General features: G+C 34.2%; 1 protein-coding gene across 1 annotated transcript in view; it reads right to left on the bottom strand.

Annotated features, from left to right (window-relative positions):
- MS3_00010052 (uncharacterized protein) overlaps positions 1-21,883 on the bottom strand; it is a gene marked incomplete at its 3' end in the record, with an annotated part of 91,431 nt that extends 69,548 nt beyond the window's left edge. The window contains exons 1-11 of the mRNA XM_051218386.1: positions 21,716-21,883; positions 20,883-21,661; positions 18,650-18,816; positions 17,754-17,864; positions 12,606-12,653; positions 11,718-11,885; positions 10,474-10,775; positions 8,098-8,463; positions 5,288-5,438; positions 3,865-4,042; positions 1,344-1,589 (exon numbers count right to left, since the gene is read on the bottom strand). Of these exons, the coding sequence (XP_051073125.1) occupies positions 1,344-1,589; positions 3,865-4,042; positions 5,288-5,438; positions 8,098-8,463; positions 10,474-10,775; positions 11,718-11,885; positions 12,606-12,653; positions 17,754-17,864; positions 18,650-18,816; positions 20,883-21,029 (1,884 nt within the window). The 5' untranslated portion in view covers positions 21,030-21,661; positions 21,716-21,883. The remainder of the gene's footprint in view (positions 1-1,343; positions 1,590-3,864; positions 4,043-5,287; positions 5,439-8,097; positions 8,464-10,473; positions 10,776-11,717; positions 11,886-12,605; positions 12,654-17,753; positions 17,865-18,649; positions 18,817-20,882; positions 21,662-21,715) is intronic.
- Positions 21,884-23,680: the final 1,797 nt, after the last annotated feature.

Raw genomic sequence — 23,680 nt, 5'->3', positions numbered from 1 at the left:
GCTAAATGGTAATGTTTCTGATTGTAACATTGATTGATTTAGGTTAGATTAACACGAGAGGAATTAGTTCTCTGTAGATTAAAGATACTGTTTGCTGTAAACTATCAACAAGCATAAAACGTGAGTCCAGTTTCTCTTGATAATCTCGTCAAAACAATTTGATATATTAATGTATACATGGATTTCAGTTCTTCATTTAATGAAGTACAAAATATTTCATCTTTTAAAATAGATCTCAAATCTTATTTCCTTAATATTATTCCTTCTTTGTACTTTGATCCTATCATCTTAATTGATTCTATTTTTTTGCGTTCCCGAAGTGTTGTTCGGTAACAAGCCAGCTATGATCTTGTGTTCTTACTCCTAACAAAAAATTTGAGGATATGACTATAAAAACTGAAAAAAAATAGTGGTTCCATTAAGTGGTATAGAAATATATTTCTGATTGTAACCGCATCCGAATTTGAATCTAAACTGGTGATTGCATGAGGGATTGTGGATGAACACCAGGATGAAACGGACGTTCAGTACTTTCAGGTTTCCAATAATGGTCTAGCTTAGATTGACTCATGAATTCAATTATTAAAAACAGGTAATCATCACTAAACAAATTATTGCTCTTTATATCCATCTTATTTTATTTTATTTGAACACATAGATATCGGCACAAGGGGGGCACCATATACATTTGCACCACAAAAATCTCATTTGATTTGTGTGAAGACAATGATACTGCCCGGGTGCCTAAACCGAAGCAGGTAGTTTTCTTAGGGGGCCACACCCAGAACCTTCGACCTGGAGTTCTGATCTACAAAACAGTGAAGCATCGTAAGGAGATGCAGTCCCATGGTAGCCGGTGACCAACGATTGGTTCATACACCATTTGTACCTTCAGGATACTGGAGCTCATGTGCACCATTGGTTTAGAATCAGGGTTTCCCAACTCCCCTAAGTGGATCCTTCGTGTCCACCAACCCAGTTAAAGCGCCGAAGTTTCGCCTTTTCATCCTCTCAAGCTCGTAAACAACACCCTCACCACTAAAAGGCAGTGAGTAGAACTTCCTAGCAGAGGCTATATACGCGTGGCCATTTGAGAGCATTTCGAGAGGAAGAGTGGACTCTCTGAACTCTTGGCTGTACCAGGCCATCCGGGGGGGGCATATTCAACAACAATAATAATAATAGGTTATATAATCGTTAAAACCAATCATTTAACCGGATGATAAGTTACATGAATGCAAAGAGGTGAAAGTATGAAAAATTATTCAACAATGGAGTAGGTGAGTACGAATTTGTAACCAAGACCTCATATATCATTTATCAAACAACATTACATAACTTACTTGAATAAAATCATCCAATTGTTTATTGATTGATATTAATGAATTTTGAACTATTGTTATAAATATTGTAAATAATTTACTTAATTTCTCTGTAATTTCATTATATAATAAATTAAATAATGGATTATAGTCAATTAAAATGAAGCATTGTAAATTATTATTATCATTATTGTCATTTAAAAGACTTTCATATTTAACGTGATTTATTAAACGATTGACCCATTCAAATGATGCTTGAAATAAGCGCTAAAAATAAGGTGAACAAAATTTCAAAAAAGGTCGTTAAAATATGTTGTGTACTGGTTAAACTTATTCTTATTACGTAAGATTGTTTTTAATAGAGAATTGATAGGGGAAAGATTTGTAGTTCATGTAAATCTTTATCGTGGTATTGTATCCTCTTAGTTAAATTGTTTAGATGAAGAGCTTTCATCATCATTCTGAACAAAATCTTCAGCGTCTGTTTCTAGCTAAGATGACACAACAGTACCAAACGTCCTTATTGCCAGTTAAAATAATAGGTATTTACTTGATTACTTACGCCTGTTACTCCTCGTGGAGGAGCATAGGCTACTTACCAGCACTCTTCACTCAACCCTGTCCTGGGCAATCCTCTCTAGCTCCTTCCAGTTGTTATTCATCCTTTTCATATCTGCTTCTATTTCCCGACGTAATGTATTCTTTGGCCTTCCTTTTTTTCGCTTCTTTTCAGGATTCCAAGTTAAAACTTGCCTCGTGATACAGTTTGGTGATTCCCGAAATGTATGTTCTATCCATTTCCATCGTCTTTTCCTAATTTCCTCTTCATCTGGAAGTTGGTTTGTTCTCTCCTGCAGTATGCTGTTGCTGATGGAGTCCGGCCAATGGATGTTGAGTATCTTGCGAAGACAACTATTTATAATACTTGTACCTTCTTAGTGATGGTTGTGGCAGTTACAGTAGAACTGTCTTGACGTTCGTATTGAAGATTCTGACTTTGATATTGCTTGGAAGTTGTTGTGAGTTGTATATGTTCTTCAATTAAGGGAATTCAGCCCTTGCTTTGCCAATCCTCACCTTTACGTCTGCATCTGAACCTCCTTGTACATCGATGATGCTTCCCAGGTATGTGAAGGATTCTACATCTTCCAGAGTTTCGCCATCAAGTGTGATTGGCTTGGTGTTCTCCGTGTTGTAAAATAATAGATAGAAGCCCAATAATACTTAGAGTTCAGTCAAAATGTTTTTTTCCATGTGTGTTGTAATTTGTACACATTTTAAAACATGAAAAACAGAACATCTAATAGTCAGCTGAAATTTTCTCGATTAAATTGTTATTAGAGTAATCAGTATTGGATTAGGTGTATGAGTATGATTATGAAAATTAATGTTCAGTCAATTCACAAGCGAAATTCATAAGGATTTATTTTAAATAAAGGTGCTTTCTTTAAAGCAATAACCATGTATTCACTAGTGATCAACTTTAAACTGAATTCTAAGAGTTCCAAATAAAATTCAAGAGATTCAATAAAGTCCAATGTTTTTGAACACGAGACAGTTGTCACTAGTGATCGGGGAATATTCATAACTAGTAGGAAACCCAAGTTCAAAACTTTCTTCCAACTACCTTCAAGCAGATAACGTCAAGACATAGAGCACGTAAAATCAAGTCACTTAAACTGATGATTACATCTCAATCGGACCGGTAGGATGCAATCAACACTAACGCTTAACAAAATTGATGTCTATTATTCAGTAGTGATCAATCGATTCAATTTTATCTATCTAACAGATAATAAAACTCGGTCCAAACAGCTCAAGTGTGCTATCTCAGACTGTAGGAGTGGAGTATATTAGTCCGAATCCTGTAAAGCATAAGTTGCTTCAAGATTGCGAGTGCAAATAGCTTATGAGTATCAACTAGCACGAAACATAAGTCTGACGTTTTCTGCCAACTACTTTCAACCAGTTAACATATCTTTGGATTAATGAAGTTCAAAACGTAAGTCAACAGATGGTACTAAATCTAAGATCTTAAGATTTTAAAGATATAATAATGTCACTAAATCATAGGATGAAAATTCAATAGTTTAAATTGCCCAGTAAAATTGAGTTTACAGTAGAGTCTGATTTTTATTTAATATTCTCAGTCGGTAACTTCTATACTTTTGAATTAATGCAATACAATAGATCTTGGATTTTTCCAATAGTTGAGATCATGAGTCAATTGAAGCTGCACCACCATGGAAAACCTGGGAGCACTGGACGGCTGTTTCGCCCTAGTGTGGGACTCCTCAGCAGTGCGCATTCACGACTTCGCCTCGCGGGATTCGAACCGAGGACCTAACAACAAAACTCTGCTAAATAAATCCGAACTTTAATAGACATACAATTATTATTAATTTTCGCGGAAAGCATTTGAGCTATTATTCTACAACTGATATCGGTTTGTGGTGAAAATCATCGTCCAACGTATACAACAAATTTTTTAAACAACTGTTAGAATTGAAATGTGTCTTAACATACTACTTGAATGACTCACTTGATGTTTATGAAATTCTGTATGTAAATCTTCATTCCTTAATAGTATACTTAACTCATTTATTGTTTCATCCATATTGATAATCCATTGTAAAGATAGAATTATATCATTCGTCTTTTCATGTATTCTGTCACTCCATGAAGTCATTAAACAGTCATAAAGTTTCATCGCTTCACATCTATAAATAGAATAGTTTATAGTCTAAATTAAAATGTATTGGATTATCTCGTTGTTGATATTTCGACTGAATTTTTATTAGTCTTGGTTGGCACGTGTCCATCCGCTGAGGATTGCCTCGATATAGCTAATTATGACACAATTTAGTACAGAATAGATGAAATGTAGCTAGCAATACAATCCATGACGAGCGTTTCGTCGTATCTTGGACTCGTCATGTGTACGTACCTGCATTCTAGAGTTCATATCTATCCCGAAACTTAAACCCAGTACCGTTCGCTTCAATTGCCACCACGTTATTCAATTAGCTGATGAGTCTAGACAGCCAATAGTTCATTCCATCTATTCTGGAACAATATTTAGTAGTGATCGTAATAATTATTTGATCTAGATAGTAGCCATTAAGAATTAGTATAATTTGAACAGAATTATTGAAAAACAAAGAGCTACTGTAAATTTATTTCGTCTTTAATGGTATCCAACCAATAGTTTCATGCGAAATAGAACCTAGACACTTTAAGTAAAACAGCGGACAAGTGGCCAGTAGATCACTGAGCCAAAACTCAATGGTTCATATCTGCAACTTATCAAACCTTTTGATAGATCATAGAGTTTATTTCCTGCCAGGAAATTTCAAATAATTCGGATGACATTTTCCTATACAGTTAAGATATTGACAAGATGAGGAGTCTACTAATCGCTTTAAGTAACAATACAAGTATGCTTTGGGTGCGTTTCTTTTATTCTACATGCAAAATGTTGCTTAAGGTTCAGTCCATGACAACAGTGAAATTAATTTTAGGGAGTGAAGCAGTTGAAGGTATCGACTACGTGACTTATTTCTCAATTTTCATCCTACACAGTGGGTTAGTGTCTAACTAAATCTCTTCACAAATGTAGACTTCTTGAAGGAAAGAAGTTCAGACAAGTTTGCTGAACGAAACGTTGGAATTATTTAAGTGTCAATCACTGAGATTAATTCAAATATAATTTCTACATATAATGAGATTATTCATAAAATAAGACAACCGAATTCAATGACCACAATACTACTCCATGTACTCAACTTCTACTCAAACGTTTTGTACAAAGTTTAATTATGTCAACTAGTTGTTTAAACTTAACTTGGTTAGAACAGGATTTGAACTTTTCATTGGTGAAAAATCAAGCGAATTATGCAACAAACTACTCTTCATATATATTTAAATGAAATGAGATAAACGTAATTCGGATTAGCTTGACTCACTGTTGCTCAATAAGAGAATGTAATCCCATTTGAGATGCATTTTCAATGGTAGGGAAGTAATTATGACCACTAATATTAAGATGGGATTGATCCAGATCCATACCAGATAATATCGACTGATTATAGTGAAACTGATGTTCAGGTATAAGGCCTAACATTAAGATTGTTTGAAATTAAAAAATAAACTTTCAGACAATTTTATTCATTTGTTAGTGGCATTCTCGAGGATTGGTCTCATCTGTGGCATCACCAAAAAGTAGGAAGCACTGGACAACTGGTTCAAACTAGTACGGGATTAATATCAGAAGGGTCTTTTTGGATATTATAGTAATTTTAATAATTGAGATCATGAGTCAATTGAAGCTAGACCACCATGGAAAACCTGGAAGCCCTGGATTACTTATCCCTCCGCATCCACGAGTCCGTCAGAGATCTAACCCAAAAACTTTAGTCTCACAACGAACATCTAACCATTCGACTTCTTGGTTGGAATCTCGTCGTCGCTTCATATAGCTAATCGGCTGGATTTATGTATCAATGGGACCCTACTCTTTTTTCTACTGATTATACTCTCGCTTGGTCATAAAAAATGCACGACTTAATAGTCGAATTCATTTGCATTAATACTATCAAATGTAGACCATATCAATTAAATACAATGATCACAGATTGTGATTATCTCTCAGATGTAAATCATGAGATAGTTAACTGAACTCAGTACAATATTTAATAAATTCATGGATCCAAATTTTATTGTTGTTTGACAGGTGTTATTCTCTTTCCAACTTCTCTCCTTGATAACATACCAACTTACGATAGTGTTTGGGTATCCATGATACATGCCAAAAACATTTTTTGATGAAGATTCACAGACTCATTATAAGTCCTGGAAAATCTACAACTATATTTCCATTTAATTCTTTGCTACTTACATCTTATTTTTCTGTTCCATTTTAACATCCTTTTAAGTTGCCTCATATATTTTTTGACATATTTGTTAGTATCAACTTGAAACAATGCATTAATTTTTAGGTTTTTCAACTATTGTTATCTTGTCTAATCTTTGGTGTTGATCAAACTATATTGATCAGATTTTCAGTGCGGCCACCTAAACTAAGTGACTCTACTTAGAGATCCATTTTATTTTTGTGTTACTACATTGGAGACAAATAGAAAGTGGCTGTGGATCTACATTTTTTACTAGTAGTCAATTTTCAGCACGACATGCTAGTAATCTGACTATGACATATTAAGATGTGATTTCTATTAGCGGAAAGGGTAACAATTTCGTTCGACTGAAATGAAGCGTAAGTTTAGAAGCTTTCTTTTGACTGTCCTCAATCAGTGAACAAAAGTGAGTTGTACGAATTACCTTGCTCACAAACACTCCATACAAAACTAATTAAATATATCGTTACGATGAATTTATTTATGTAGTCCACCTTAGAAAGGCACAGTAAACTGATAATTTCATTACATTAGATAGTATTAAAACTGCGGACAAATCAGTTTTCGTACAAATGATACTATTGAAGGAAAGAAAAATAAAGCAAAACTTTTAACCAAAACATTCATGTAAAATGGATATTCATTAAAATTTATAAAGCAACATTAAATCCATAATATTTTTTTAGTCTAATATGCTTATAACATTAAAAAAACCACCATCCAGAAGTGGCTCATATAGTCTTGTATGAAGACGAAATGAGCAAAGCCTAACTCATCGTTGACCAAAAGCCAAGATCTATGCTTCACCTAAAACCCGAATACCAAGTAAACAAGTGTAACACATTCCATTTTGTTGAAGAGTTTTTATGTATGATTGGGTATATATACCTTAGGAGGGGCAGTCGTGGTCTCAGTCAGTCAGTAACAACGTAGAAATTCGTACATACGTTCATCAGTTCAAGTTGCCATACCGAATTAGCACACAGATACAATTGTCCATTCAAATCCCATACTGGTAAAGGTAGTAAAAGTATAAGCAGTAAACGGAAAGATTAGGGTTTGCAAATGTTATTCAACGAGTATAATCCAGTGAAATAAATTTGGAAGGAAAAAAAGAAAGGAACATGAAGAATTCAGAAGATCGGTATTTGGGAGAACACAAAGAGTGGATGCACGTGCTCCACTGCAAACGATTTACAGCCATGTCGTTCAGGGTCTCTAACCATAGGTTGATATCGTCTCGCGGTCCCCAACCAGGTAGTCCACACCTACCAACATGACTCAGTCCACTTGTCAGTGACTTCATGAATTCGTGACATGTTTTGGTCTGGTCGCCATTAGCTTTCTTCCAACCTACTCCTACAACATAAAACATCTCACGTCGGAGCAGTAGGTGGTTGGACCTACGTAACAGGTGTCTCAGCCATCTCAACTGATGGAGTTTCACTACTTCATCAATTGATTTGCCATCCTTACCCAGTACCCGTTTCCTAACAACTGCATTACTAACTCGGTGGTCCCAGAATATACGAGCAATGTTTCGAAGACACATGTGATCAAATACTAGTAACCTACGAATATTTTCTACTCTTACCGACCGTGTTTCACTTTTATAATGTCGTGATCTATATCTAGGGGTGAGTGAACAAAGTAAATGTATTTCAATGGTCTAATTAGAGCATATGAAAGATAAACATGCTCCATCATTTATCTGAGTATTTGTCAAAAGTTGGACGAATAACTGAACAGAAACTGGGTCATATATATATATATATATATATATATATATATATATATATATATATATATACCAAATAGAAAGTAGAAAGACACAAATAGAAATAAACACTTCATTCATTAACCTTTCACAAATTCTGTATAACTTGGTAGATAACAATTAACCATATCACGAATAGATACATTGGTTACTTCTAAACCATTTGGATTCATTCTATTCCATGGAATCATAGTTGTATGTTTTAAATAATTTATGTTCATTAAATTAGAATTTTTATAAAACATTTGAATAATAGAATGAATATCAATTTGATTATCAATAATTTCACAAATATTATCAATTTCTTTCTCTTCATTGAAATAGATTTGAGTAAGTTGATTTTCTAATATTATTTTGTTTAAATGTAATGATTCTTTGAATTGTTCAAATGTCAAATTGAAAATAGTTACCATAGTGACAGATGGTGGCCAAAGAAGTAATTGACTTGGTTCTTCAATAACATGATGATTTGAGTATGAATATAAAGTTGGGTTGTTGTTTTTTCAAAAGTAAATAGACAAAATAAGATTAATTAACATGGTTTAACATAATAATAAGAGTTTGTGTTATCTTATTACTGATATTGAGGTATGAAGTTTATTTAGTTTTTTGTCAGTAAACATGCATCCTGAAAGGATTAACTCTATATTAACCTCTTTAGCTATATATTTATATTAAGGCTACCTCTACAAATAATGTGTTGATGCTTGAAATGACAGCTATTGAGTTTCAATATGGAAATCAATAGGTGGGATGCGTTTCGTCTTATTTGGAACTCATCATCATGTCTCATTAGTGTTAATGTTCATTTTGTAACTCAAACCCAATAATTAGTGCTTTAAATATCAACACGTTAATTGACAAGGCAGATAATACGAATCTACCAAAACTTGTAACTAAAGATGGTCCTCAGGGGATGCATGTATGTTAACATAGATTAATCCAAATTGGGTCCTTAATTTTAAAAACAAAAAATTGCAAACCGTTACTAGTTAATTTGTAAACATTTTGTATTAGATATCTTGAATGAATAATCCTGTACTCGTTACGATACTTAAAGGTTCTTCACACGGTTATGTTGTGTACTTTTAATTACATCATAGATTGACCACTTTCAAACCTATATTCTGTAACTAAGAAAACAGTGTTTGGGACGTCTGAGAGTAGTACTCTAGTTCAGTTCTTGACAGCATAAATTAAGTTATTTGTATAATATGGTTTGTTTCAAGTTAAAAATCTAACAAACTTATGACCGGTGAAGTTAAATCATGTTAAAATTGCGTAGGCGATGAGAGACAGCGGATAGAAAACCTTCGACATGCGTGACATATTTGTTTGCAGTTTTCAGCAGGCTGTCCCCGCAATCTTGATACGATTAGTGCTACCAGATGGGATTTAAAACTGCTCTATTAAGCTTACCATGCTAAGACGTTAGTTACCATTGTCTTATTCGGGCCTTTACTGATCTGCTGGTTGATCCCAACCACATAATATCAAAACATAGTGTACACAATGTCAAGTAACTTAGACTAATTGTTACACCATAACTTGATCAATCAGCACTAAGTAACTTGATAAATGTGACATTGATTACTACACAATAATTCGCTAATGTAAATGTTGAGGTTGATATAGTTACTATCCGATTACAATAAACTGATTATCTATCCGTATCAAGAATTAACTAAAAGCGAAAATATAGACCATTGTATTCTAACCTAACGGTATATTTAAAAGTATAATGTACCTTGTTAAACCTAGTGGTATTGAGTTTTATCCCGAGTACGGTTGTATATCTGTTCTCATTTCTAAGAACCTTCAAACTTTTACATATTCTACCAGTTTTCTAGTGGCCTTTCACTTAAAACATACCGATTGATGACAACAAAAATCTATCTTTAGAAATAAAACAAACCTAGACAATTTGAATTAAAGTAAAATTCATTCCCTATTAATGGATAGTTAATGTCAGAAGGGATTTTGTGAAGATTTTAGTAATTTCAATAGTTGAAATCATGAGTCGATTGAAGCTAGATCATCATGGAAAACATGGAAGCATTAGACAGCCGTTTCGTCCTATCTCGGCACTCCTCAGCAGTGCGCATCCAAGATGCCGCCCACCGCCAGATTCGAATTCAGGACCTATCAGTCTCGCGCGCGAGCGCTTAACCATTAGACCACTGAGACGGCACCCAACGGTGTTATTGTCTAACTTCAACCAATCCACGAAGCTGCGTCACCGTACACCATTGTCTTCAGTGAGTTGATATCTCACAACAGACCTGGTTGAACTCCAATGGTAATAGCTTCTCACTAGAACTCCAGGAAATGTCTCTTGAAGTCAGTCACTAGTGAGTAGATGATTATTATCAGAAGGGGTTTTTTGGAGATTACAATAATTTCAATAGTTGAAATCATAAGTCAATAGTTAAGGTTCATATATTGGATACTTTTAACTTACCCTCAGATTGTTTTAATAAAACAGGATAAATAACTAAACGAAAATTTTTCACAATTATATCTTCTTTAATATTCTCTCTTTGTTTATCTTTCTGTTCTATACAGTTCAAATTTAATTCATTATAAATATAGTTTTGTATACTTGATTGAAATTTATATAAAAGAGAACTTGCCAGTCGATAACGGATACAATGTAATACATTTGGAAAATTATCCAATTGGTTACGTAATTGTTCTAAATCATTCTTTATTACTAAACTTTTTTTCCATGTTTCAGTCATTGGTATAGTTTGATTGATTTCTCTTTGTTTAAAATGAAGAATACAACAGAAAGAAGTTATTTATATGTCAATAAAGAATAATTTAAAAGGTGTTTTATAACGGAGAATTCAATTATATACTGTGGTGCGTGCTACTTATATTGATATAAGTAGTATATGGCGCGAGTCAGGAATGTAATGTCTGGCAGCAGAAGATTGGGAAGATCAAGAAAGGAAGAACGGGAATAGAAAACAATTAGTATGAAGATGCAAGAACAATGAAGTTCGAGACAATTATTGAACATTTTGCAAATTAAGTATTATAGTATGGTTTTTTTTCTATTTTACCAAGTAACTCTGTAATTTTGTGCTAAGTAATAATTCGATTTTCTCCACCCATGTTCTGTTCACTACAATACTACTGCAAATCTAGGAATTTTATAGAACATAAGTATTTAATGAGTTTTTGTACATTGAAAGTTGAGATCACAAACAAATCTAAATTGGACAACCATTGAAGACCTTGAAGTAGTGGATAGTTATTTAATATTAGCATGAAACTCCTAAGTAATGTTCATTCTTGATGAACTCACAGGGGATCAAACTTAGACCTTTCAGTCTTGTGCGTAAACTCGTAACCTCTAGACCACTAATTAACAACACATTTATGTATAACTCCAAATTCAATCAATCCACAATATTTTCCGGCTATCTTTCATTGTCACTGGTAGATATTTGTCTCACACTCGAGTTTGAGTCAGAAGTCATGACCAGTGGAGCTCAATCATATCAAATTGGAATCAGTTATCTTGAGAAGACAATGGATAGTTTGGCTTTTGATAAACAATAATCACTTCGTAACACTATTTATAACAAGCAGTCGATAATAATAATAATAATTCTTTCATCATAACAACATTAGTGAGTCTTATTTAATTCAAGTGGACAAAGTAATGAAATTAATAGTATGTAATGATCAACTTACTTAGAGTTCCAATTTAATTCATCTTCTTTATAACGTATTAGTTTAGCAAGAGCATATCTTGCAAATTTTAACGCAATACATATACAGTTTGTTACATGTGATATTAAAATAGTATTGTAACGTATATTTCGGTTAATGTGAGCACAAAATTGTACCATATTCAATGGACTGTACAAAATAAAAAGTCTTAATAAGAAGAACATAAATACTAAGACATAAACGAGAAATCCTAATTATTATGTAGCTACGATGAAAATACTTTTTGACCTGTAGAGAGGAGGTTTTAGAATTATATACGCAGATAAATAAATAGATACCATTCATTTATTATGTGTAACAAGTCGAGGAAACTACAATTTATGGATAAACCGATGAAATTAAGGATAACACCTATTTCCTAATCCTAACTTCTAATTCTAAAACCTAACCGTCTTTGAACCCAAACAAGTAATTGAATATTCTCATGATCATTATAGCATCGCTTAAAAGGTCGTCCATCAATTATTGTCTCATCAACAAATCTTACTCCATGATTTCATTTTACATTAGTGCCTACACAAAAATGAGAGGAGGGAGTTGGACTATTTGGGCTAAATTTTGGTAGGTGGATACTGAAGATCAACCTACAGGGGTTAAAAAACTATGACTACAGACCAGTGATCCACATTAGACACAGGTTTTTAAATAAACGAATGACTTATGAGTCCACTTTGGTTGAGTCAAACATTCATAGATCCCGTAGGAAACCCATCTCCTTCGGCTAGGTAACATAGAGCAGTAATGCACCCCTCACGTAACAAATGATAATCACTAAAGACTACGATCTATCATATTCAGAATAAAAGTTTATCTTATTATTAAGATAAAATAATCATTCACATAACTTACCACGTGCTATTCGGAAAGAATTTCAAAGTATCCAAGGAATCAAAGAGTCTACAAACAATGAATAAGCAGAAGAAGAACTAGTAACATATACGGATTTTAAAAAATGAAAATCAAAAGAGTATATAACTCTTTAATGCTAGACACACACAAAAAAAATCATGAACAGAAAATGTATGAGTTAATCTATTGAACACCGAACTATTTTACCAAACAGAATTCAGTTATTCATATCTATATAGGATTAAAACAAATCAGGAAATGAAAATGTAGTATAGTTGCAAAAAATAATACTTAACACATTGATTAAGTGGAAACTTTCCATTATTAAAAAGATTATGATAATAAATATATGAAATTTTTTTATTGAGATTACGATCCGATTGATGTTAGACCACCACTGAAAACCTGAGAGCATTGGACAGCTGTTCCGTCCTATTTTGGGACTCCTCAGTAGTGGAGCTAATCCGTGTCGGGTAGAGACAGGTATCTACATCAGAACAATGGAAGATGGTAGCGCAATCGCGTGGATTGGTTGAGGCTAGACATTAACACCGTTGGATGCCGACTCAGTAGTCCGGAGGTTAAGAGTTCACGTGCAAGATTGAAGACCCCGGATTCGAATCTCGCGAGGGTCAGGATCGTGGATGCACACTGCTGAGGAGTCTCACTATAGGACGAAACGGCCGTCCAGTGCTTCCAGGTTTTCAGTGGTGGTCTAACATCATTCGTTTCATGATCCCAATCAAAAGCTTAATAATCTCCACAACTCTATACTGATATCTGAAATTTGTTAGAAATTTCTTAATATGTAAATTATACTCATCATAAATTAACATTCGTCTAAAAGTAACATTGAGTACATGAAACACCAAATAATTATCTAATCTTAGTTTATTAATAGTTTTCAGTGCTCTATTTCAATGTTTTTGATGAATCGAACTCAGAACTTGAAATGTGTTACTAATCAATAAATTTATAACTCAAAGACCTACTTTATTAGCTTCATTTACTAATAACACACTGAAATTTCATGCAACGAGTTCCCTTTATGAATGTAAATAAGGCCAGAATGAACATGGATGCAGAAGAATATGAATTCATTATATTTCGTGGTTTCTCATCAGCTGCTTACAACCAAATATGTAGTAGAATTTTACATTGAGGTAAGATATAGTGTGGAGCAATTGACATAAATATATATATGCAAGAACAGGTCAGAAGTTATTATGTGTTCAAATCAAGGAAACATTAAGGATGGGTAATGTAATCGTTGAGTGAAGTTCAGAGACAAGATAAATTATGTGATAATTTTAGAAGTAATGAAGGATGCATGGAATTAAAAAAAGTGATAAGATGGGTTACGTAATAATTGAATAGAATTTGAAGTGTTTACATAATTTATGGGAATCAAGTGAGTGGAAATGTATGAGTGAAGGGAAATTCGGTAATGGAAGAGAAATATAACAAACTAAACATTAACAAAATAAAACTAATGACCAAAAAATTGAATTACTGGGGTAGTAATGGGTTTATTACTGTCTCTTTTTGAATATATAGGTCAGGCTTAAGTTTTTTATCGCAATCGCTTCCGCAAAACGGAGAGGCCGAACTTCTTTGTCTGCTAATAACTTCAAAAGCATAAACGATGTCAATGATATGCCTGGTGTCAAGTAAATGCTGAGCTATTGCATTGTTGAGAGCCCTTGTTCCTCACAATCTCAATTTATTTAGGACATGCTCAGAAATGAGAACATGTACTCTTCTCTCGGTTTTTCCAATGTATGTGCTTTGGTACGTGCATGTAAATTGGTAAATGCAGTCGGAGCTACTGAGAAAAGAGAACCTGTCGATTTTATTATGTTTGAGCGAGGATTTCTTTTCCCATAGCGTCGTCAGTCTTACTGCTGTGCAGGTCAGTTTCAACGCGGAATTTATTCTGCAATTAATTATTTCTGTGATTTCGTCCCGTTTAAAGCGTAAGTATAAGAAGCAGATTTTCTTTTCCACTCTATCATACTTTACCCGAGGGTTGGTTTTTGCATATTTCTGGATGAAGTTCGACGAATATGCACTTTCACGTAGACAATTTGCGATGAGAGCAATTTCATCTTCCAGGCATTCCTTTGAGCAAATTTTGCGTGCGCAGTCGAAAAGGGTTCGGACAATACCCTTTTTGTAACTCATTGAACAGAAACTGTAGTGATTGAGATAAACTCCACTCCATGTATTTTTGTGGTAATGTGCCATCTGATGTTCGTCTGACTCCAATATCAAGGGAATTGAATTTACCTTCTACTTCATGTTCCATAGTAAAATCTATATCCTTGTGTGCTTTATTAAACAGATTAAGTAGGTTCATGGAATGCTTATGATTGTTTCAGACGAGAAATGTGTCGTCAATATATCTACAATAGAGTGTAGTTCCATAGATTATGTGCTTGAGCTTCTTCTGTTCAAGGTTTCCCGGAATTGGACCCAAAGAGCTACCCATGGTTACTCCATCAATTTGGCTGTACAACACATTGTTGAAGCGAAATTGTATGTTTTTGGTACGCAGAAACAGGAGCTGTTTAAATTCATGGATTGGTAAAGGCAGAAGTTCAGGATACTCACATATGATATCTGCCGTTTCTCCCAAGGGGATCTTTGTGAAGAATGATGAGACATCAAACGAGACCATGAATTTATCAGAAGCAATTAGACTATCAAGCTTTTGTACAAATTCAAAACTATCCTTCAGACTGTGGGGTGCTAGTTTCTTAAGGATTGGTTCTAAGCACCTTGTCAGCCAGCGGGCGAGTTTATGGAAGGATGATCTGGTTATAGATAATATTGTTCTTATCGGGATGTCGAGTTTGTGTGTTTTAGGTAGGCCGTATAAGTATGGTAATTGTGATCCGTTTGGTTTGAGTCCGTTGTATGTATGATTATCTATTAGATTTTTCTTCAAGAGTTCTCTCAAATTTTTTAAAAGACGCTTCTCAGTCGCATCTGTTAGGTCTTTCTGGGTATTATCGACGATAAATATAGTGGAATCATTTAAAATGAACGTTACTTTCCCAATGTATTCACCTCTGTTTACAGTGATTACACCTAAACCCTTATCTGGACGAAGTAGCAATGCTTGCTGGTGATATTTAGTCAACACCTTAAATTGTGGGACTGGTTTCGTAACGTACTGATTTGTAATATCCACTAATTTCTATTTCAACCAACTTTGTTTTTCGTCATTCATGGGTTTGAATTTCTAATTACCATCTACTGTAAGTGAATTTCATGACATTCTCCGAGTGATGCTTCTCTAATTTTATCCACGGTCATAGATTCATTTGACAAGCAAATTTCAGACCACTTCATTCAACATTCAGTTTGGAATCGATCATACTTCGAACGGCCCATGGTAATTGACATTAGTAGTGTTGAGTGAGGCTCCATTTAGACATTGTGTGTAACTACTAAAGTAATCCTTTAGATCAAAGCTCTTGAATTGTCAATTTGTAATCGACCAGTTGCATACTACTAGATTTATCTTAAAAGTTCGAATGATTGTACATTTTCAGCTTGTTTGTATCAAACGGGATTGTTTGAGGATATTCTGTAGTCATTCGGTTGTTAACTATCTTCGAATTCGGTTTGTTGATTGGCTGCTGCTGCAACAAACTTCTCCGTATTTCATGTTCCTGTCCTTCTTAGTCGTATAATGCGTTGTGTTTGTTGTATTGACACTGAGAACTATCCGTGAGTATGAAGTTTGTACAGCACAAATAACCAAGTCAGAAACTATACACACTATCTAATGCTATATTCTATATAACAATGACCTCACACAAGTTGCGAATGTCCGAGATTTATTTATTGGTCAATAGAGGGAGTCAGCAGATGACGTATTTGTAGAATGCACACAAATTTGCAAATCTTTCCCAGTCTTCGTTTCTCTCTCCCAGACAGTCCATGTCGTCCCACGATATCTTCATTTCCGGTGCTGTCTCTTCCGACTTTGGCGTTTAGATCTCTCATCAGAATGGTGAGATCCTTTTTGGAAACTTCTCTATGAATGATTGCAGCCGCTCGTAGAATTGGTCTTTAATGTCGTAGTCGCTATCAGCAGAAATTATTCCTAATTTCCCTTTTTTATCAAGTGATTATTACCACAAAACCACAGTTTTCTTGCATACATCTGCCTTGCTATTTTAATTATTGATATTTACTAATTGGGTTATATGAAGTTATTCTCCAAATATCCACCGATAGTTATTAAGATTTTTTAGATGTTTATCAGAAGGGGTTTGTGGAGATTTTAGAAAATTCACAGATTGAAATCATGAGTCAATTGAAGCTAGACCACCATGGAAAACATGGAAGTACTAGACGGCCGTTTCGTCCTAGTATGGGACTCCTCAGCGGTGCGCATCCACGATCCCACACTCCACGAGATTCGAACCCAGGACCTATCATTCTCGCGCCAAGAGCTTAACCAACTAGACCATTGAGCCGGCATCCAATCATATACACATTTTCCTGTATGTAAAGCAGAAAAATGATATATGAAGTTCCTCTATATGTCTTTAAAATCTACGGCTTCTCGAACGCTAAAAAGGTTGAAAATAATAGTTTAGAGGTCATCAGATTGCTCCTAGTTAGAATTTAGTGCCAGAATTAGGGATTTGGGACTAGGGTAATGAGTCCTTTCAAGTTTTATATACAATCTATAAAGGAAGAACCAAATTTTTAAAACTTATTTTTACCGAATGATGACAAAAAATCCTTTCAACGGTTTTAAACGTTCTAAGAAACATACTTAAACATCCCTGTCGCTCTCTTAACATGATATGAGATCAAATTCGTTCATTCTTAAATTTTATGTAAAATCTGAAAACCACTTATGGTGTAAAAATCCCTCTGCGTAACTTAGCACAAATACATGTCCCATAAAAAAGACTATCAATAAAACAGGAATTAAGATATATTCGAACACATAATTCAGGCAAAATTATAAAAATGTCGGGTTTCACTTATTTAAAAGGTATGTGGTACTGTTTGTGCGGTGTAGAATGAAAAGCTACTACACTTTATTTTTAACCAATGTTTAATAATGTTTTATAAAATCTTTAAACATCCAATAGAAATATTTTTCATCTATACACTTACTTTTGAACTACCTGGAATAATCGAACATATAAAGGATTTGCAAGCAGACAGCTATTTAATAAAATATTACGTGTTCGTTTAAATTTTCTTCTTCTCGTAATTTGACGCCAGCTGAAATTCGAAATGTATATGAGATATTATTAACTTCGTGTTAGCACCAGATAAAATCATCACATAATAAATGAATATCATTACTGGACTATTCTGATCAGTCTGAGAGTGGACATTAGGATACTGGGATATTAAGTATATTATATGATCTTATCTTATGCTTGAGACTCTGCAAAGTTGAAGATCTTTAAATGATGGGATATGACGACCCGATTCATGAGAGCGAGATTCGACATGAAAAAAAGAATATAAATAGATCCCTATTTATGTTAGGAATAAGCATCAAAAATGAGCCATAGAAGGGTGGTTGTGTAAGGAAAGAATGTACATAGTTCAGGTCTCAGATCGCTCGATATTTTGGGCCAATAATTAGTTGAATACAGTTTGACAAATTCATCTAACGAAAAATCCGGTACAACGTCAAGCATACACTTATAATTTTATCTAGTTTGCCAATGAAACCCATATTTTCCACAATTCCAGCCCATAAATGAAGAATCAAGATACCCTTGTAATTCAATGTCTTCCTAAAATACTGTAGTCACGACGCTCGACTTAAATAAGGAACATTAAACCCGTGGTAGACTTATATTTTCAAGTGTTGTTTGTAAACAAATAAAGTGGATCCCGGTACTTAATGTATGTTTTCCTAGTTAACCTAATCAGTCATAATTTATGCTACGTAAAATTTAAAGCATGAGACTTTTTACCAATTTTAGTGAGTTAAGTGGACTAAAATATGACACTTCTTATCATCTGCAGACTTCAGTGTTCATTTAACTTACGTGAAAAAGGGTTTCCAAGCTGAAAGGTAGCAAAATGTGGGATTTTTCTTTAAAGCTTCGCATAAAACTGCTTCTGAAAACCATTCTGTGAGACTTAAATGCTCCTGTTCAGTTCCAGTCGCGACCAGTATACCGAATGTACTGAATATATAATGTGGTTCATCATTCTGCAGAGAACAGTATAGATTGTAAGAGTAGATTTTATCTACGTTAACAATAAATTTCTCTTGCAATACATAGTTCATGAACATAATTTTTCCAGACGACTTAAAGTTAAACCTTTGCATTCAGCCTTAAATTATTAATCTTTATATTTTTGGCTTTTTAACTCCATGCAATACTCTGACATTCACCTGGAAAATCTTTAGATAGCAGGATAATCTCTTGAGAGTTAAAGGTTACTTTTATCAGATCGTTTACAGAAAATAGAGGTGGAAACCGTGACTCTAATTATTTCCATTAGCCCGAATAAAAGTGTATATAAACTTGGACATGTTAATGTTATCTGAAATAAAAATTATATGCCTTTTCATGCTTGAGATCTCTACGTTTCTTCGTCGAGACTCTTTCCTCAATATTATTGTAAACTGCTCATTATGCTGAATAAAGCTTTTAAAATCCGATTGCTTAGTGATTCTAGTGCTGAACTATCGTATCTTCCAACCATAAGATTACTTTCTGTTGTTTTGTTTCACAAATTTAGGAAACATCTCAGTGATAACACTTGCAAATTTCGTCATCCCTGTTTTATTTGAACTTAACATCATGTTAGTACACGATAATTGTTGTTGTAAAGAACCTGCATTTATTCTCTATATTCGATCGATTTATCCACTAAAGGTATTATTTGGCTCGTCTCAAAAGTTTTATGAAGTTTTTTTAGTGACTGTTGCATAAAAGTGACTAGAAAAAGAACCATTTAGCATTTTGTAGAATTGATTGGATTCGAGGCCAAGTTGTAGATCATTAAGAAATGAAGGAATTACAATAATCCAGAGGAATACTACCTTTTAGCAACAAATTGTTTCCTTAAAAAAATAAAGACGTGAGAAAGTTAAATAGATTATTTGAATATAAAACTATCGCTTAAATTAGCTCATAGAAGGGTTTTCAAGCCTTTGTTTGTCTTATCATCGTCTTCCTGGATGCTCCCAATTCTTAATTCTTTATTTGCGTATTCGACATTAATATGAGAACAAAATGATACATACCCATAAATATTCCTAGCGTTTTAGATTTGAGTAAAACTATGAATGAAATTCCTATCATACTTTATGATTAGTAATAGCAACAGACTTGACACTGACTTATGATGCACATTACAATCATGCACTTCAACCCAGAAACTGGTCATGAAGTATTTAGTTATTACAATAATCAGTAAACAGATCATATAACATCCCAATATCTCAGTTGAAAGGCTTGAGAATCCAAACAAAGCTTTACCTGAGATGATTTGTTGGGTATCTATAAGACACAAATGAAAGCATCTTTCATATCATTATACTTACCAATTCCACATACCAGATTCAAAAAATTGGCAATTAATAAAGTAAATGGATCTAAGAATATGCCTCATCTTTTATCTTAGATATTTTGCGGTTGTAAGCTGGACAATGCAAAGGCGTAAACAGAGGTACAACTGGTATGAATTATAATCCCATAAATTCTAAGAAATCAGTTTTGGATTGCAGTTTAAGTATTTATTTATAATAGTAGGTAAATAATAGGTATCTCGGAAAAACTAGAATCCGCTTGTCTGAAATGATAACTCAAAGGGTATAAACTTCACGATCTATTAAAATTATCTCGACTACATTTATAGATATTCTACTAACTAAAATGATACATTATTACTCCTTAGTGATATTTACTAAATTCCAGCACTCAGATAATCACTGAAAAGACCAGCTGGTGGCATAGGTGTAGTCTTTGTTATTCATAATGCTGATAGGAAGAACAGAAAACCAATACTGTCTCCGTGATTATCGTGGCGGTTGAAACCTTTCCCACATGTACTCCAATAAATCTTTATGATTGGAGAACCTTCTGAAATGTGCATGATGAGGAGGTCTTTTAAGTAACTTGTTGTACTAAAACCAGTTAGTATGATCCAAGTGATTGGCTTAAGTCCGTAAACTGTGACGGACTTCTGTACGCAAAATTAACTTGCATCTAGACTTCATGTTATAACTGCCCTAAAATATTCTAAGAAAAAAATTTGTCCATTTACCCTTGGTCTTAAAATAGGTTCTAGATCATATGGTGATATATTTCTGCTCTCGAGTTTTTTTCTAGTGAAGTACATAAACTCATAAACTCCTATTTTTCTGCAGACTGAAAAGTAGACGATTGCATCAAAACCATTATTTGGGCGCATATTCTCAATTTCTTTTGAAGGTGTTTCGGATTTATTACTTGATAAATTCTTTATGTATTCATTAAATGCTCTGTATTTCGAGTTACCGAATGGAATTTTTTGTAAAAGATTTTCCTGTCAGAAGATAATATACAGTTTATTTCAGAAATTTACCAATGAATGATCTTCCTGTCCCAACAAACAAAATAATGAACTTTGATTACTCTTTGTTTTACTACTATCGACAGAAATCTATTATGTGGATCAAAAGAAGTGCATAATTACTGATTTCCCGTCTTGAAAATTACTGACACCGCAGTAACATGAAGGTAAAAGTGGAATAGTGACAGATTCACTATCGTGCACCATGTTTGATCCTGTGGAGCATGTAGTTAACACGTACGAAAACATTTCAGAAAGTTCAGCAAAAATAGTTCTTAAACGTAATGTTGAGCTTGACGATCTATCTCCTGATTGGTTATCAAGTGAAATTTGAAGATCCTTCATAGATCGATTGGCAAAATACCTGAACTATAAAAAACTATAAGTTGATGGGGTGGAATCCACAGTTTACCTCAGCCTCATCTTTTACTGATCGTACAAAATCCAAGTTTGTAGTCACAAAAGAGTATAAATCTTCCCACAAATTAATACTTTATTCGTTAATTTATAAAATTACAATGATTATGAAAATTTGAAAATATTACCTATCTCCTGCCAAAACTTGCACAAATAGTGACCTTAGCATAAACTTTTTGTCGAAATCTGATCTAAGGTAGTCTTTGTTCATTTTATTGAGAACTTCAACAATTTCCATCGTTTCCTTTAACAAACATGTGCAGAATTCAAAATAGTGAAATAGCGTAGCCAATAACAATAATACTATAACTGTATATGGTGATTTTAAACAAAACAGTCTGAACAATCATTTTTCGAAAGAAAGAAACACAAAAGTTCTGATTCATCTAACAGACACTGATGTGCATTTTAAAATAAATTTATGGTTAACCAATATGACGTATTACAAAAAACAGAATGAGCGTTTTACGAACAAATATTTTATTCTTAATGTGTTCTGAATTTCTCACTTTGTTTCCTGAGACCTTATCCAATGATCCTTCCTGACCTCAAAGTCCAGCCAGTTACTTTTGTTTTTGATTTTTATCCGACTTGATTTCAATTGTGGTTTTGCCTCGGCTTAACATTCCGTTTTCGTTTTTGGAATTTTCACGTCGACGCTAGGTTTATTATATCTTAAATTTCTTTCAATATCCGTTTTTATACGTTTTGAGTGCATTGGTTCTTATAACGGTCATCAACTTTTACAAGGATTTAACTAGCAACCTATAGTTCACCATGTTGATGTTTAACACATACAAGCGACCTGTGAATGTCAAAAATACAAAGATTGGTTTCACAAAGCATGCATAGATTGGACTTTCGAAAACAAGGAATAAACGTCGATGAGTCATTACCGATCAACGCGTGAAACCATGGGTAACTAGGATGTCTGTCCAATCACATAAGGCTCACTCAGATAAACAGGACTAGGAAACGCATGCGTTTCAAATCAATAGCAACAACGGCCTGTGTACGAAAGCTCCGAGTTTTTTCAAACAGAAAAGATGAGTTTTATGAACTAAGTAACACTGGTAGGGATGTTGGAAACGTGAGAGTATCAAACTACAGACCAGGAGCTGGTAATACCCGACATGTCTTTGTTACGCAACAACAGATGAAGTTGGATGGTTGACTGAGCAGCCCTATACTTATTTTCTTGCCTGGTAGCACATCAAATGTACACCTAGGAGTGCATCTATCTTGATGAATCTTATATGGTGCTCATTGAAATTCTCTAAAACCTCGAGATGTGTAGTTAAAGTCATTCTTGAGAGGACCAATGCAGACACCGAATACAGCTATCGTATTCCTGGGGATTATCCAGCCCTATCCCACTCCGACACACACATTTCCTCATTCTAGGAGACTTCAATCTTCCTATAGTCAACTCCTCTGAACACACGTACATTGGAGTTGACAGGTCTACTGAAGCTCGACTCTTTAGCATCACTAAAGATTTGGGATCATTCAAAAGTACGAATTTAGCAACTCGTTCGGGAAACAGGCGGACGCCATCATACTTAGGCTGCATATTTACAAATTAGGAATTCTTAATTGACAACCTCTTAATCTTCGACCTCTGGGAAAAAGTGATAATGCCATTATAGCTCTAAATCTTACCAGAGAAACTAAGCTAAAACATCCTACTAACAACGGGCGTTGGAATTTCAGACAGTTTCACGAGTCAGCTTTACAGGACAACCTACAGCAGGTGAACTGAGAAATCCATCCTCAATTTGACGTGAATGTTTGCTTGGATTTCCTACAGCACATGATCTTACGTGCTACAAAGCAATCTGTCCGTCAAACGATCCCCGAAAATGTACAGTTATAACGAATTCCACACTTTAAACGCTAAGATTCAAAAGGCTCTACTGGGCGGAATACAAACGAGTGGTGACAGCAGATACAGGCAGTCCAAATAAGCAATGCACCAATGCACAAAGGCAAAATGAAGAGATATGTCTCAGCATAAGATAAAGCTAATCGATAAATTTGTCTTTAGTCTGAAAGCTTACTTCATCACGTAGCCTCTCTTCGAGAAGCCAAAA

Source organism: Schistosoma haematobium, chromosome 1 (assembly GCF_000699445.3).
Source record: "Schistosoma haematobium chromosome 1, whole genome shotgun sequence".
NCBI classification, from domain to species: domain Eukaryota; kingdom Metazoa; phylum Platyhelminthes; class Trematoda; order Strigeidida; family Schistosomatidae; genus Schistosoma; species Schistosoma haematobium.
Note: the sequence above shows the minus strand (reverse complement) of the source record. Positions and strands in the feature narration are given on the sequence as shown.